The 15475-nt window shown below is 53.4% G+C and overlaps 1 protein-coding gene across 4 annotated transcripts in view; it reads right to left on the reverse strand.

Moving 5' to 3' along the window:
- heca (hdc homolog, cell cycle regulator) overlaps positions 1-13584 on the reverse strand; it is a 56731-nt gene extending 43147 nt beyond the window's left edge. For all 4 annotated transcript variants that reach the window (XM_070888640.1, XM_070888641.1, XM_070888643.1 and 1 more), the window contains exons 1-2: positions 12995-13584; positions 8105-9253 (exon numbers count right to left, since the gene is read on the reverse strand). In XM_070888640.1, coding sequence (XP_070744741.1) covers positions 8105-9253; positions 12995-13169 — 1324 coding nt within the window. In that variant the 5' untranslated portion in view covers positions 13170-13584. The remainder of the gene's footprint in view (positions 1-8104; positions 9254-12994) is intronic.
- Between the last annotated feature and the right edge of the window lie 1891 nt (positions 13585-15475).

Here is a 15475-nt window from a genome sequence, read left to right on the forward strand (position 1 = left end):
TAGGCTGATTGCGGAGATGAGATGGTTACCTTATGATGATAGATTGAGTAGACTGGGGGAATCAAGGGGTACGGCGAGAAAGCAGGAATGGGGTACTGAAGTTGCATGTTCAGCCATGAACTCATTGAATGGCGGTGCAGGCTAGAAGGGTCGAATGGCCTACTGCACCTATTTTCTATGTTTCTATGTTTACTCGTTGGAGTTCAGAAGGATGAGGAGTGATCTTATAGAAACATTTAAAATAATGAAAGGGATAGACAGGATAGAGGCAGGGAAGTTGTTTCCACTGGTCGGGGAGACTAGAACTAGGGGGCACAGCCTCAAAATACGGGAGAGCCAATTTAAAACCGAGTTGAGAAGGAATTTCTTCTCCCAGAGGGTTGTGAATCTGTGGAATTCTCTGTCCAAGGAAGCAGTTGAGGCTAGCTCATTGAATATATTCAAATCACAGACAGATAGATTTTGAACCAATAAGGGAATTAAGGGTTACGGGGAGCGGGCGGGTAAGTGGAGCTGAGTCCACGGCCAGACCAGCCATGATCTTGTTGAATGGCGGAGCAGGCTCGAGGGGCTAGATGGCCTACTCCTGTTCCTAATTCTTATGTTCTTAAGTTCTTATGTTCTTTTTAATGTTGGGAAAGTCCAGAAACCAGGGGTCAGAGTCTAAGGATAAGGGGTAAGCCATTTACGACCGAGATGAGGAGAGACTTCTTCACCCAGAGAATGGTGAACCTGTGGAATTCTCTGCCACAGAAAGCTGTTGAAGCCAATTCACTAAATATATTCAAAAAGTAGTTAGATGTAGTCCTTACTACTAGGGGGATCAAGGGGTATGGCGAGAAAGCAGGAATGGGGTACTGAAGTTGCATGTTCAGCCATGAACTCATTGAATGGCGGTGCAGGCTCGAAGGGCCGAATGGCCTACTCCTGCACCTATTTTCTATGTTTCTATGTTTTTTTAGTCAAGAAATGTGTCCTGAATGGGGACTTGGCAGCCACGTACGGGGCATGCCTTGAGGAATTCAAACCATTTCACAGGCGCAAGGGTGAACTCTCGATTCAGGCCGATTGCCTACTATGGGGAAACCAAGTAGTCATGCCCCAGATGGGCAGAGAGATGTTCATCAGAGAACTCCACAATGAGCACCCGGGCATTGTCATGATGAAGGCAATTGCCAGGTCACACGTTTGGTGACCAGGGATAGATGCAGACCTGGAACTTTGTGTTCGCAGGTGCATCACGTGTGCCCAGCTGGGCAATGCGCCAAGCGAAGCCCCCCTTAGCCCCTGGTCCTGGCCCGCCAAGCCATGGTCACGCATCCATGTGGACCACGCAGGTCCTTTCATGGGAAAAAAGTTTTTGGTTGTAGTAGACGCCTACTCCAAATGGATCGAGTGTGACATTCTCAATTCAAGCACAAACTCTGGCACGGTAGAAAGTCTACGGGCAATGTTCGCCGCCCACAGTCTACCGGACATCTTGGTCAGCGACAATGGCCCATGCTTCACAAGCACTGAATTCAAGGACTTCATGGCAGGAAATGGTATCAACCATGTCAGAACGGCACCGTTCAAGCCGGCCTCAAGCGGCCAGGTGGAACAAGCAGTGCAGACAATCAAACAGGGGATGCTCAGAATCCAAGGGGTTTCCCTACAAAGTCGCTTATCACGCCTCCTGTTGGCCAATAGATCCCGACCACACTCGCTCACAGGGGTCCCACCCGCAGAGCTGCTAATGAAAAGGATGCTCAAAACCAGGTTATCCCTTATGTACCCCAACATGAAAGAAATTGTTGAGAGAAGGCGCCAGTCACAATGTGACTACCATGACGGGAATGCGAGGGCACAATGTATTGATGTCAATGACCCTGTCTTTGTCCTCAACTACGCTGCAGGGCCGAAATGGCTCGCAGGCACTGTGAGGGAAATAGGATTCTGGTAGTTAAACTTACCAATGGACAAATCTGCCGCAAACACGTGGATCAAACTAAAAGGAGGTTCAGCAATCCCATAGAACAAGCAGAGGAAGACACGATGTAGAGTTCACTCCTCCACTGGTGACCGAACACAGGAACCAAGCGTAGGAGAGCCCAGTCACTGTGGGCAGTCCGGACAGGCCTGAGGTACCGCAAACAGCAGACACTCAGGCCAGCGCCCAACAACCAGAGCCCCAACTCAGGCGCTCTACAAGGGAGCGTAAACCACCAGAGAGACTTAACCTGTGATCCCAATAAGACTTTGGGGGGGGGGGGGGGGGCAGGGAAGGTGATTCATGTATTCAACTGTCTTTGTAACCCATGTATAAACTGACCTACACCGTGAGAACATTGACCACAAGGGGGTGAACTTGTGGGAGACACTCCTAGCCTGGACTTTCAGGTATAAAAGAAAAAGCTCCTTCATCACTTCAGTGCTGGCTAATAAAGGTTACTGGTACAGAGTGATCTTCTCTCAAATATGGGCCTCGTGTGCATTTATACTGTATAGTAAGGACATATTAACAACCATTCTTCCCTCTATATTGTCTTTATTTTATCAGCCTGTTTATTTCAATAGAAAGACTTGCATTTATATTGCGCCTTTCATGAACACCGGACATCTCAAAGCGCTTTACAGCCAATGAAGTACTTTTGGAATGTGATCACTCTTGTAATGTGGGAAATGCAGCAGCCAATTTGCACACAGCAAGCTCCCACAAACAGCAAAGTGATAATGACCAGATAAACTGTTTTAATGATGCTGATTGAGGGATAAATATTGGCCGGGACACCGGGAATAACTCCCCTGCTCTTCTTCGAAATAGTTCCATGGGATCTATTACGTCCACCTGAGAGAACAGACGGGGCCTCAGTTTAATGTCTCATCCAAAAGACGGCACACCTCCGACAATGCGGCACTACCCTCAGCTCTCCGAATCTCCTCGATTTATGTGCTCAAGACCCTGGAGTGGGACTTGAACCCACAACCTCTGATCCAGAGGCGCGAGCGCTACCCACCGAGCCACAGTTGTCGCAATGTGCGGTATTTCCAATGGAAAAGCTAGCGAGCGGCCTGCGTGGGACCTTGCAGATAACAGCATGGCGGCGCCCACGTGCAGCCTGGAGGGAAGCATTGCCTACAAGCCTCCGCGATCCCTGCACTCCTCCAATTCTAACCTCTTGCGCATCTCCGATTTTAATCGCTCCACCATTGGCGGCCGTGCCTTCAGCTGCCTGGGCCCTAAGCTCTGGAACTCCCTCCCTAAACCTCTCCGCTTCTCTCTCCTCCTTTAAGACGCTCCTTGAAACCCACTTCTTTGACCAAGACTGAGGTCATCTGTCCTAATATTTCATGTGGCTCGGTGTCAAATTTTGTTTGAGAGCGCTCCTGTGAAGCGCCTTGGGACGTTATACTATATTAAAGGCGCTATTTAAATGCAAGTTGTTAATAACAAGACATGGATTCTGCTGATTAACACCTCTCACAGGTGCAGCTCAGGACTGCACGATGGATTTTACACTCACGGAAACAATTCCGTTGTAGCCAAAAAGATCCGGTTTAATTCCTGCCTCGCCTCTCGGTGCAAAAAATGTTGAGTGCTAACTCTGCGCTGGCAAGGCACCAAATATTGATCGGGAATCCCACGCTGCGCCTTCAACACAATACAGCTGGAGTCACACATACGCCAGACCGGGTAAGGACAACAGGTTTCTTTCCCTGAAGGACATGCCTCTGATTGGCGCTCAGTGTCGCCTGGATAAACCTTCTTAGAGGGAGTGCAACAAAGGTTCACCAGACTGATTCCTGGGATGGGGGGGATTGTCCTATGAGGAGAGATTGAGCAGACTAGGTCCATAATTCTCTCGAGTTTAGAAGAATGAGAGGTGATCTCATTGAAAAATTCTTTAGGGGCTTAATAGGGTAGACGCAGGGAGGATGTTTTCCCGGGCTGGAGAGTCTAGAACCAGGGGTCACAGTCTTAAAATGTAGGGCTGCGATGAGAAGAAATTTCTTCCCTCAGAAGGTTGTGAATCTTTGGAATTCTCTACCTCAGAGAGCTGTAGAGGCTCAGTCGTGGAGTATATTCAAGCTGAGATCGCTAGATTTTTGGACTCTCGAAGAATTAAGGGATATGGGGATCGGGCAGGAAAGTGGAGTTGAGGGTCGAAGGTCAGCCCTGATCTTATTGAATGGCGGAGCAGGCTCGAGGGGCTGTGTGGCCCACTTCTGCTCCCAATTCTTGTACACTTATGATCATGGTCACTTTTATTGATGCCAGCTTTTTTGAAAGCGCGAATTTAAATTCTCAAATCTGCACTGGTGGGACTTGAACTTTCGTTCCAAGGATTAATAGTCCAGCCTCTGGGATACCAGTACCCGTAACATAACCACAGCACTATCACACCCTGCACATGTTGCCTTGGGTTTATTACACAAGCGTTTAGAATCAGTTTCGGCAACACCGAGGAAGTTGCCGTGGTGATGTCTTAGTGCTAAAGGGATAGGAAGCAAAACAAGTCATCCAACGCAGGGACCCACAGATTAAATTAACCTATCATCCGCGGCCAGCTGCTGAGTGCCTGCTTTTTGTTAATGTCCGGTGACCCACCACCCTGTGCTCACTGACCAACATCGGCTCCCGGTCCAGCAACGCCTCCATTTTAAAATTCTCATCCTCATGTTCAAATCCCTCCGTGGCCTCGCCCCTCCCTATCTCCGTAACCTCCTCCAGCTCCTAAACCCCCCCCACCCACCCACGCCGAGATCTCTGCGCTCCTCTCACTCTGGCCTCTTGATCATTCCCGATTTTCATCGCTCCACTATTGGTGGCCGTGCCTTTAGCTGCCGAGGCCCTAAGTTCTGGAATTCCCTCCCTAAACCTCTCCGCATCTCTCTCCTCCTTTAAGGCGCTCCTTAAAACCTACCTCCTTGACTAAGCCGGGGTCTTTGTCCTAATATCTCCTTATGTGACTCGGTGTCAAATTGTGTCCGATAACGCTGCTGTGAAACGCCATGGGGACGTTTTACTACGTTAAAGGCGCTATATAAACACAAGTTGTTGTTGTTAAGTGCCTGCTTGCTGTTCATGTCATGTTCCTTTATAACACAAAGGAGTGTTACATTGGGAGGTGGGGGTCAATACTGAGGGGGGGGGGGGTAGTCAGTACTGAGGGGGGGGTAGTCAGTACTGAGGGGGGGGTAGTCAGTACTGAGGGGGGGTATTCAGTACTGAGGGGGGGGGGAAGTCAGTACTGAGGGGGGGGGGGGGAGTCATTACTGAGAGGGGGGGGGGGGGGGAGTCAGTACTGAGAGGGGGGGGGGGGGGGGAGTCAGTACTGAGGGGAAGGGGATTGTCAGTACTGAGGGGGGGAGGAGTAGTCAGTACTGAGGGGGGGAGGGGTAGTCAGTACTGAGGGGAGGGGGATGGACAGTACTGAGGGGAGGGGGATGGACAGTACTGAGGGGAGGGGGGGGGAGTCAGTACTGAGGGGAGGGGGATGGACAGTACTGAGGTGGGGGTAGTCAGTACTGAGGGGGGGAGGGGTAGTCAGTACTGAGGTGGGGGATGGTCAGTACTGAGGGGGGGGTAGTCAGTACTGAGGGGAGGGGGATGGACAGTACTGAGGTGGGGGTAGTCAGTACTGAGGGGGGGAGGGGTAGTCAGTACTGAGGTGGGGGATGGTCAGTACTGAGGGGGGGTAGTCAGTACTGAGGGGAGGGGGATGGACAGTACTGAGGGGGGGGGGGGGGAGTCAGTGCTGAGGGGGGGACGGTCAGTGCCGAGGGGGGGGGGATGGACAGTACTGAGGGGGGGGGGGGGGGAGTCAGTGCTGAGGGGGGGACGGTCAGTGCCGAGGGGGGGACGGTCAGTGCCGAGGGGGGGGGGAGTCAGTGCTGAGGGGGGGACGGTCAGTGCCGAGGGGGGGGACGGTCAGTGCCGAGGGGGGGACGGTCAGTGCCGAGGGGGGGACGGTCAGTGCCGAGGGGGGGACGGTCAGTGCCGAGGGGGGGGACGGTCAGTGCCGAGGGGGGGACGGTCAGTGCCGAGGGGGGGACGGTCAGTGCCGAGGGGGGGACGGTCAGTGCCGAGGGGGGGACGGTCAGTGCTGAGGGGGGGACGGTCAGTGCCGAGGGGGGGACGGTCAGTGCCGAGGGGGGGACGGTCAGTGCCGAGGGGGGGACGGTCAGTGCGGAGGGGGGGACGGTCAGTGCCGAGGGGGGGACGGTCAGTGCCGAGGGGGGGACGGTCAGTGCCGAGGGGGGGACGGTCAGTGCTGAGGGGGGGACGGTCAGTGCCGAGGGGGGGACGGTCAGTGCCGAGGGGGGGGGACGGTCAGTGCTGAGGGGGGGGACGGTCAGTGCTGAGGGGGGGACGGTCAGTGCTGAGGGGGGGACGGTCAGTGCCGAGGGGGGGACGGTCAGTGCTGAGGGGGGGATGGTCAGTGCTGAGGGGGGGACGGTCAGTGCCGAGGGGGGGACGGTCAGTGCCGAGGGGGGGACGGTCAGTGCTGAGGGGGGACGGTCAGTGCCGAGGGGGGGACGGTCAGTGCCGAGGGGGGGGACGGTCAGTGCTGAGGGGGGGGGACGGTCAGTGCTGAGGGGGGGACAGTCAGTGCTGAGGGGGGGACGGTCAGTGCTGAGGGGGGGGCGGTCAGTGCTGAGGGGGGGGCGGTCAGTGCTGAGGGGGGGGCGGTCAGTGCTGAGGGGGGGCGGTCAGTGCTGAGGGGGGGACGGTCAGTGCTGAGGGGGGGACGGTCAGTGCTGAGGGGGGGACGGTCAGTGCTGAGGGGGGGACGGTCAGTGCTGAGGGGGGGACGGTCAGTGCTGAGGGGGGGACGGTCAGTGCTGAGGGGGGGATGGTCAGTGCTGAGGGGGGGACGGTCAGTGCTGAGGGGGGGATGGTCAGTGCTGAGGGGGGGATGGTCAGTGCTGAGGGGGGGGGGGGGGGGTGACAACTTGCAGAATGGACTTATAATTGGCAAATAAAGTTCAATACAGCTGGACCTCTCTGGTCCGGCACCCTTGGGACTGGAACGGTGCCGGACCAGAGAATTTCCCGAACCACGGGAGGCTAACTGGTGACAACGCTGCTGTCAACGACCCGGACGCGTTCTGCGCGTGCGCGGGGCGGGGAGAGAGAGCGCTGAGCTGCACGACGCCAAGCCCCGAGCCTCCCACTGAGCTGCGGTGGAGGCAGCGGCAGGTGGAGAGTGATGGGGGGAGGGAGGGAGGAGTGGGGGGGGGGGGGGGGGGGGGGGGGAAAGAGAGCGTTTGAGTCTGGGGCCAGGCCCAGCTTCGGTGCCTCAGTCAGCCGCCTGCCTATCCCTTTCCTTGCCCGGCCCGCTTACCTCAGCCAACAACGCGGGACGTCACCCACGCCGGGACTGATGCCAGACCCGGGATGTTTCCGGACTAAAGAGCTACAACCTGTTTTACATTTTGATCGGAAAACCAGGAAGGCCACTTATTACTTGCAGGGTGAGAGTCTGGGTGGGGTAGAGAAACAAAGGGATCTCGGAGTACAAATACACAAATTACTAAAAGTTGCGACACAGGTTAGTAAAGCCTCAAAAAAAGCAAACCATGCACTAGGGTTTATATCCAGAGGTACAGAATTGAAAAGTAGGGAAGTTATGTTTAACTTGAATCAAACCTTGGTTAGACCACACTTGGAGTACTGCACACAGTTCTGGTCGCCGTGTTATAAAGAGGATATTAAGGCACTGGAGAGGGTGCAGTGAAGATTTACAAGGATGATACCAGAAATGCGAGGGTGTACATCTCAGGGAAGGATGAACAGACTGGGTCTCTTTTCTCTTAAAAGAAGGCTGAGGGGCGACCTAATCGAGGTCTTTAAAATTATGAAAGGTTTTGATAGAGCGGTGAGAATGTGTAACTTGCTACCACAGGGAGTGGTTGAAGCGAATAGTATCGATGCATTTAAGGGGAGGTTGGACCAGCATACGAGGGAGAAGGGAATAGAGGGTTATGCTGATAGATTTAGATGAGGAAAGACGGGAGGAGGCTCGAGTGGGGCATAAACGCCGGCATGGCCTGGTTGGGCCGAATGGCCTGTATCTGTGCCGTATATCCGATGTAATTGAGCAGGAACACAGGGACCTACCTTGGAGGTGACAGGGGACGTCGTATTCAATCTCGTCGTGTCTGGAGGGACTGAGAAAGAGAGTCCCGTCCACCAGCGGGAACAGTTCGAAGACGGGGAGGATCTTGTGGCACAGCGCGCAGTTCACCACATTCCTCTGGCTGGCGCTCAGTGCCGCCAGGATGAACCTCCGCAGCTCCTCGCCCTGGCCCGCCTGGGCGTCGTCTTCCATGCGCACGTGGTAGGTGTTCATCTTGTGCTTGGGCACGTGGGCCAGCAGCTCGGTCAGGTCCAGCCGCCGCAGGAACTGCACGGGGGAGTCCAGCGGCCCCAGGCGGGAGGAGGAGGAAGAGGAGGAGGAGGAGGAGGAGGTGGTGGAGGTGGAGGAGGAGGCCGTCACCACCGCCGGAAGCAGCGGGACCAGGTCGGGCTGGCCGCACCGCGAGCCGCTGGGCAGCAGCCTCCGGCAGCTCTCGGCCTGCAGCGCCGTCTTGAGGAACTCGCCCAGGTGCCGGGCGCCGCGGGGGACGCTGGCGGAGAACGAGAGGTAGGGGTGCGGCGACGACAGCAGCGGCGGAGGAGGAGGAGGTGGGGACTGTTCGGGGGGGGAGCCGCACGGTGAACGGAAGGGGTCCCGGTGCCCCGAGGCCTGGCTCCCGTTGCCCGGGCCTTTCTCCTGAGAGTTCTGCCGGTCCATGGAGGGCCGGCGCTGGGAGTCGTGGGGCTTAGCCGGCCGGTTGAGCTTGCACTTCTTGCCGTCCTCGGGCGGCGGGGCCGGTAGCGGGTCGCCGAATCTGGCGCAGCAGACGCTCGCCCCGCCCGCCGCCGCCTTCTTCTTCTTGTCGTCCTGTCGCCGCCGGGTCTGGTACCAATCCACGTCCTTTTTCAGGTGGCCCTGGCCACAGCGGCAGGAGCAGAAACGGAAGGCCAGGTCGTAGCCCTTCTTGGTCCACATGTTCTGGCGGCACTGCTTCTCGTTCCAGCTGCGGGCCCGGCCGATGCAGTTGAACTGCACCAGGATGCTGCTCTCCCACTCGTAGAAGCACTGCAGGTGCATCCAGTTGCCGAACTGGCAGTGCTCGTTGTTGCACACCACCCGCTGGTAGTCGTCCTTCTCCAGCTCGACCGGCCGTCCAAAGCCGCACACCAGCGGCGTGGCGCAGGGCACCTCTGTGGAACGCAACAGGCAGAACTGGTTACTGGAGCAGCGGCAGAAAGGGGACGCTCACCGGCCCCAGCGGAGCAAGACGCACGCTCGCAATCGCGGGGGCCACTTCGAATTCAATGAGCGAAAGAAACAACTTGCATTTATATAGCCCCTTGCACGACCTCAGGGTGGCCCAATGCACTATACCGGCATTGACGTACGTTTTGAAGTTTTGTAATGTGGGACACGCAACAGTCAATTTGCACACAGGTAGCTCCCACAAACAGCAACGTGATAATGTGTCAGCTGTGGCTCGGAGGGTGGCATTCTCACCTCTGGGTCGGAAGGATGTGGTTTCAAGTTCCACTCCAGACACTTGAGCACAAAAATTTAGGCTGACACTTTAGCGCTATACGGAAGGAGACTTGAGGTGAGCACCTTGAGTCTCGTCGCCGAGAGCATGCAGAAAACAAGCGCAGGCAGCGGAAGGAGCGTGCAGCAAACCAGACTCCCCACCCACCCTTTCCTTCAACCACTGTCTGTCCTGTCCTGTGACAGAGACTGTAATTCCTGTATTGGACTGTACAGCCACCTGAGAACTCACTTTTAGAGTGAAAGCAAGTCTTCCTCGATTTCGAGGGACTGCCTACGATGAAGATGATACTGAGGGAGTGCTGCACTGTCGGAAGTGCTGTCTTTCGGATGAGGCCCTGACTGCTCTCTCAGGTGGACATAAAAGACCCCGTGGCACTATTTCGAAGAAGAGCAGGCGAGTTCTCCCCGGTGTCCTGGCCAGTATTTATCCCTCAATCAATATAACAAAAACAGTTTATCTGGTCATTATCACATTGCCGTTTGTGGGAGCTTGCTGTGCGCAAATTGGCTGCTGCGTTTCCCACATTACAAGAGTGACCACACTCCAAAAGTACTTTTAACTGTAAAGCGCTTTGGGACGTCCAGTGGCCCTGAAAGGCGCTATATAAATGCAAGTCTTTCTTTCCTTGACCAGATAATCTGTTTGTGATGTTGGTGGGAGTGGGGGGGGGGGCATTAGGGTTCCTACAATTTCCTTCAGCTCCCCCTGGGCTAAGGAGAAAGGTCGAAAATAACGTAGCTGGAGTTCCCACTCCCAATTGCAACAGCAGGCAGATCTCCCCTGCTCTTCTTCAAATAGTGCCGTACTATTTGAAGAAGAGCAGGGGAGTTCTGCCCGGTGTTGCAATCGGGAGTGGGAACTCCCAATTGCAGACGGGGGGGCCTCGGTTTAACATTTCATCTGAAAGACGGCACCTCCGACAGTGCAGCACTCCCCTCAGTACAGGCACTGGAATGTCAGCCTAGATTATGTGCTCAAGCCTCTGGGGTAGGACTCGAACCCCCCGGCTTTCTGAGTCGTCTGTCGGCACACTGTGATCCCAACAAATCGGCACTGTGTGGGTAGGCCTCCCCATCCGGGAAGCTGGGCGTCATCGGCGTACATATGGAAACTGACACTGTGTTTCCGGATGATGTCGCCAAGGGGCAACATGTGGATGAGAAACAGGAGGGGCCCCAAGGATAGAGGTAACGATGCGGGGGCAGGCGACTCTCCAGCTACGGTTGGGTAAGTAAGAATGGAACCAGGCGAGTGCAGTCCCACCCAGCTGGATGACAGTAGAGAGGTGTTGGAGAAGGATAGAGTGGTCAAAGGCTACACTCTGGACTGTGTAAATGCAGCCAGACAAGCGCGAGCTTCCGCGTGGGCAGATGTGAGCAGCCAACCCATGCCTTGCAGCTCGCCAATTGTCCCAAAAAAGCATGGGCAGCACTCGCCTAACAAAATACCTCAAGCGCAAAGTCACGGCGCGAGAGTCGCGTCACCTTCTCAGCGACCGCACGGAGCGCCAAAACGTGAGCAACACAACCGAACCTTTTCCCACGGGAACGGAACGTCACAGCAACAAAGCAACTTCGGAGTGAGGAAGCAAGCAACCCAAGAATTCCAGGAGTCTTTTGCTGGATATCCCAAGGACAGCTTCTTTCCGACATTACAGCAGTCTCTCCCGAAACCTCTCCTCCTCCGAGAAGCTCCTTAAAGCCTAGCTCTTTGACCAAGCTTTTGGTCACCTGTCCTAATACCTCTGTATGTGGCTCGGTGTCTGATAATCGCTCCTGTGAAGTGCCTTGGGAAGTTTAAAGGCGCAATATAAATGCAAGTTCTTGTTACTACACTTCAATAAAAATAAATTCTTCATTGGCTATGAAGCGCTCTGAGACCAGCGTTCCAGCTAAGCTGCGTGGCTGTGCGGCTGTGCTGCAGTCTGGCGGTCCAGCGCAGGCTGTTCACGGGCTTTTCAAAGTAAATAACCGCACAGACACGAAAAATTCAATGGGCCGCACAGCCAGTTAAAGGGCCAGTAAACCCAAAACAATATTGTTTGGAACATCCTGAGGCTGTGAAAGACGCTATATTTGCAGTTCAGAAGAATGAGGGGTGATCTTATCGAAACATATAAGGTAATGAGGGGGCTCGACAAGGTGGATGCAGGGAGGATATTTTCACAAACTAATAGGACAAACTAAAACTAGGGGACATAGTTTTAAATGGGTGGCCCCTTATTTTGAGACTGAGTTGAAGAGGAATTTCTTCTCTGAGGGTTGTAAATCTGTGGAATTCTCTGCTCCAGAGAGCTGTGGAGGCTGGGTCATTGAATATATTTAAGGCAGAGAGAGACAGATTTTTGAGCAATAAGGGAGTGAAGGGTTATGGGGAGCGGGCAGGGAATTGGAGCCGAGTCCATGATCAGATCAGCCATGATCTTATTGAATGGCGGAGCTGGCTCGATGAGCCAAATGGCCTACTCCTGCTCCTATTTCTTATGTTCTTATAAATGCAAATCCTTCTTCTTTCCTTTGTGTGCCAACACTATAAAAAGGCACTTCCGACAGTGACAGCCGTTCTACCTTCTGTGTTATGATGCTGCCTTTGGAGGTGTTTTACAGCAGGTACCTGCAGAAATGTGTCATTATACGCAGAGGAGTTTGAAACCCACCCAGTTAGCTGACCCCACCCAGATGGGGTGGCACGGTGGGAAGCAGTAAGGTTGCTACAATTGGCTTCGGCTTCTCCTGGGCTAAGGAGAAAACTAGTAAATAATCCAGCTGGGATTCTCACTCCCGATTGCGACCCATTGACTCTCCTGTTGGTACAGCGTGGCTGTCACACCAGAGCTTGGATGGTGCGCCACCCCCGGTCGAATAGCCTGCCCGATATACCAATGCTAAAGGTGGCCTTTGGGGCCAGCACCAGTGGAAGCATACCTCATAAAAAAGTCACAGTCTGCAGATAAGGGACTGGAAGAAATTATATTATTGCTTGGAAAGGGGAAATGAAAGCATGCTTCTATTGCATGTATTGATTTGGTGTAATTTAATCGCGCAAAAATAACAAAAACACATGACATTCTCTTTTAGGATGGTGTAATTTTTTATATTTAGGCAAATTTAAATACTGAACACTGTCAGCGGCTCCCAGCCATGCAGTGAACGAAACAGAAAGAGAAATGACTGTTTGCATGGTTTTATACAAGTAAAAAATACACCTTCCGTTTGCATATTTTGCATCAAAACAGAATAAGCCTCAAAAAAAAGCTTCCTGCAAAATAAAAAGACAAGCTCTGCAATAATGAATAGGTGCGTTCTGCAATATTACAGCCCATTAATTTTTGGAAGGGGGGGGGGTGTTTTGGGGAAGTAAATTGCTTGGCGCTGGCTCTGTCCCTCACCGTGATCGTTGCTCGTCTCCGACTGGCTCGCTGCAGCTCCTCCGGCCCCCGGTCCTGCCGCTCCGGCCCCCGGTGCGAATGCAGCCGCTCCGGCCGCGGCCGCAGCCTCTTGCTCGTCTCCGCTGCTGTTGGTGCGCTTGTTTTTCCTGCCCTTGACGTTCTTCTGGTTCGGCATGATCCGGGGCGCTCGGGGCTCAGCTCATTCGCCCCGGCTCTCCTGTTAAGCTCGTTTCTCTTGTTTTGTTGCTTCCCTTGTTTGTCCCTATCTCTCTATTTAGATATATTTATGTGTGTGTGTGTGTCACAGCGATTTCCTCCCCTCCCTCTGCTGGGTGCAGGAAGGCGTGTGTCCCGCCGCACCTCCCACCGCGACTCGGAGTTCGGAGAATGGAACGCGAGCTCCCGGGCCAACGTTCCAAACCCCAGTGTATCCGCCCGAGCTCCCGGGCCAACGTTCCAAACCCCAGTGTATCCGCCCGAGCTCCCGGGCCAACGTTCCAAACCCCAGTGTATCCGCTCGAGCTCCCGGGCCAACGTTCCAAAAACGTATCCGCGTTCACAGAGCGTTTGTTTTGCTCGCCTTCCTTCCTTCTTCCTTCCTTCTTTGCTGATTGGTCCTCGCCGCCGAATCCCGTCCAGTGGATTGGTTGGTCCCGCTGTCGGTCAAATGGGTGCCAGGAATGGGACCCACCCCCTCTTCCCGGTCGGGTCAGCCAGGTAAAGAAGGGAAGGATCATCGCCTTAGATCCGGAGTGTGTCTTGCTGAGCTGCAAGAAAAATTAAAACCACACCGATGATTTCCACCAGCAAGCGTTTTAAGCGTTTTTGCAAAACTTTTGGAAAATGTCTGTCTCTCGGTATCTGCTGGGCAGACTGAATTTCCCAGCCCGCGTGCAGCACGCAGTGACTGTCTGAGGCAAGGCAGCTGCTTTAAAGGTATCTGTAATATAATGGGGTTGTAGGTGTGTCGTGCTTAGCACGAAGGTGTGGATAAATACTTTGGAATTGTGGACTGAGAAAAACTTCAGCTCAGTCATGCAAGAAAAATGTTCAGCATTAATTAGAACAGGCTAAGAGGGGGTTTAATAGAGCTAGAACATGATGAAGCGTTCTGCTGGTGAAAAGGGAAATATTGAAAAGGGAAATATTTCCTTTAGTTGAAGATTGAGTGACGAGGACATCAATTTAAAAGCCTCACTAAGATAGTGAGACGATAAATTCCTTTTCTGAGTGTTGTTGGAGCATGGAATGTTTTGGCAGGAAAATTCTTGCATTTATCTAGCGGCTTTCAGGACGGCCCAAAGCACTTTACAGCTAATCATCATCATAGGCAGTCCCTCGAAATCGAGGAAGACTTGCTTCCACTCTAAAAGTGAGTTCTCAGGTGACTGAACAGTCCAATACGGGAATTACAGTCTCTGTCACAGGTGGGACAGACAGTTGAAGGAAAGGGTGGGTGGGGAGTCTGGTTTGCCGCACGCTCCTTCCGCTGCCTGCGCTTGTTTTCTGCATGCTCTCGGCGACGAGACCCGAGGTGCTCAGCGCCCTCCCGGATGCTCTTCCTCCACTTCGGGTGCTCTTTGGCCAGGGCAGCCAATGCAGTAATGTAGGAAGCGTGACAGCCAATTTGCGCACAGCAAGCTCCCACAAACAGCAATGAGATAACGACCAGATAATTTGTTTTTGTCACGGAGTATTTGAGGCAGAGACCATTGCATCTTTTAAGGGAAAATCGGATTGATATTTGAAACCGAGAAAGACACATGGCTATGGGGAGAGTATGGCCAGTGGGATCGGTTTTGGATTGCTCTGGAAAAGTGAAGATACAGACATGAGCCAGACCAGCTCCTTCTAACTGTGCTGTGACCTTCTAGAGCTCTTTGGTTCATTGAAATTGTAATAGAGCTCCCTCTAGTGGACTACTGCTCCACCTCATGGATTACTGTGGTAATGCAACCACTGATGTAAATAATATGACCATGTCAAATGATGACAGTTTCTGTTAAGAGCCATTTTGTGTGTGTGTGTGTGTGTGCTTCTTAGTGATACCATAGGAATATATCACATTGGCGACGAGGATGGGAGTTCTGGATTCCCTAGCTGAAATTTTTGTTGGTGGATGTTCCTGCCAACCAACAGAGGTTTTGAGAGGTTCTTTGTTTTGCAGAATAGCTAAAAATCCAAGGTAAATTTCAATCACACTTGGCTGAACTGTCGACATTGCCGGAGTCCAGATGGCTGCGCCTTTAGGAATAAGAGGGCGCGTGGTTGAGTTCTACAGCGACCGAGAGACTTTCGGAGCATATGTATAGCGGCTAGAAATATCTTTCACCGTAAATAGTATCGTTGAAGTCCCCGATGATGAAAACCATAACCGGTTGGTTTTAGAAAGAAAACAGTCTATTTTCTTGATTGAAGCAGGCCCCGAAGTGTATGAAACCCTGAAAAATGTGCTTGTTCCCGTCAAGCCAAAGGACAAGC

The sequence above is a fragment of the Pristiophorus japonicus genome, chromosome 9, assembly GCF_044704955.1.
Source record: "Pristiophorus japonicus isolate sPriJap1 chromosome 9, sPriJap1.hap1, whole genome shotgun sequence".
Lineage (NCBI taxonomy): Eukaryota > Metazoa > Chordata > Chondrichthyes > Pristiophoridae > Pristiophorus > Pristiophorus japonicus.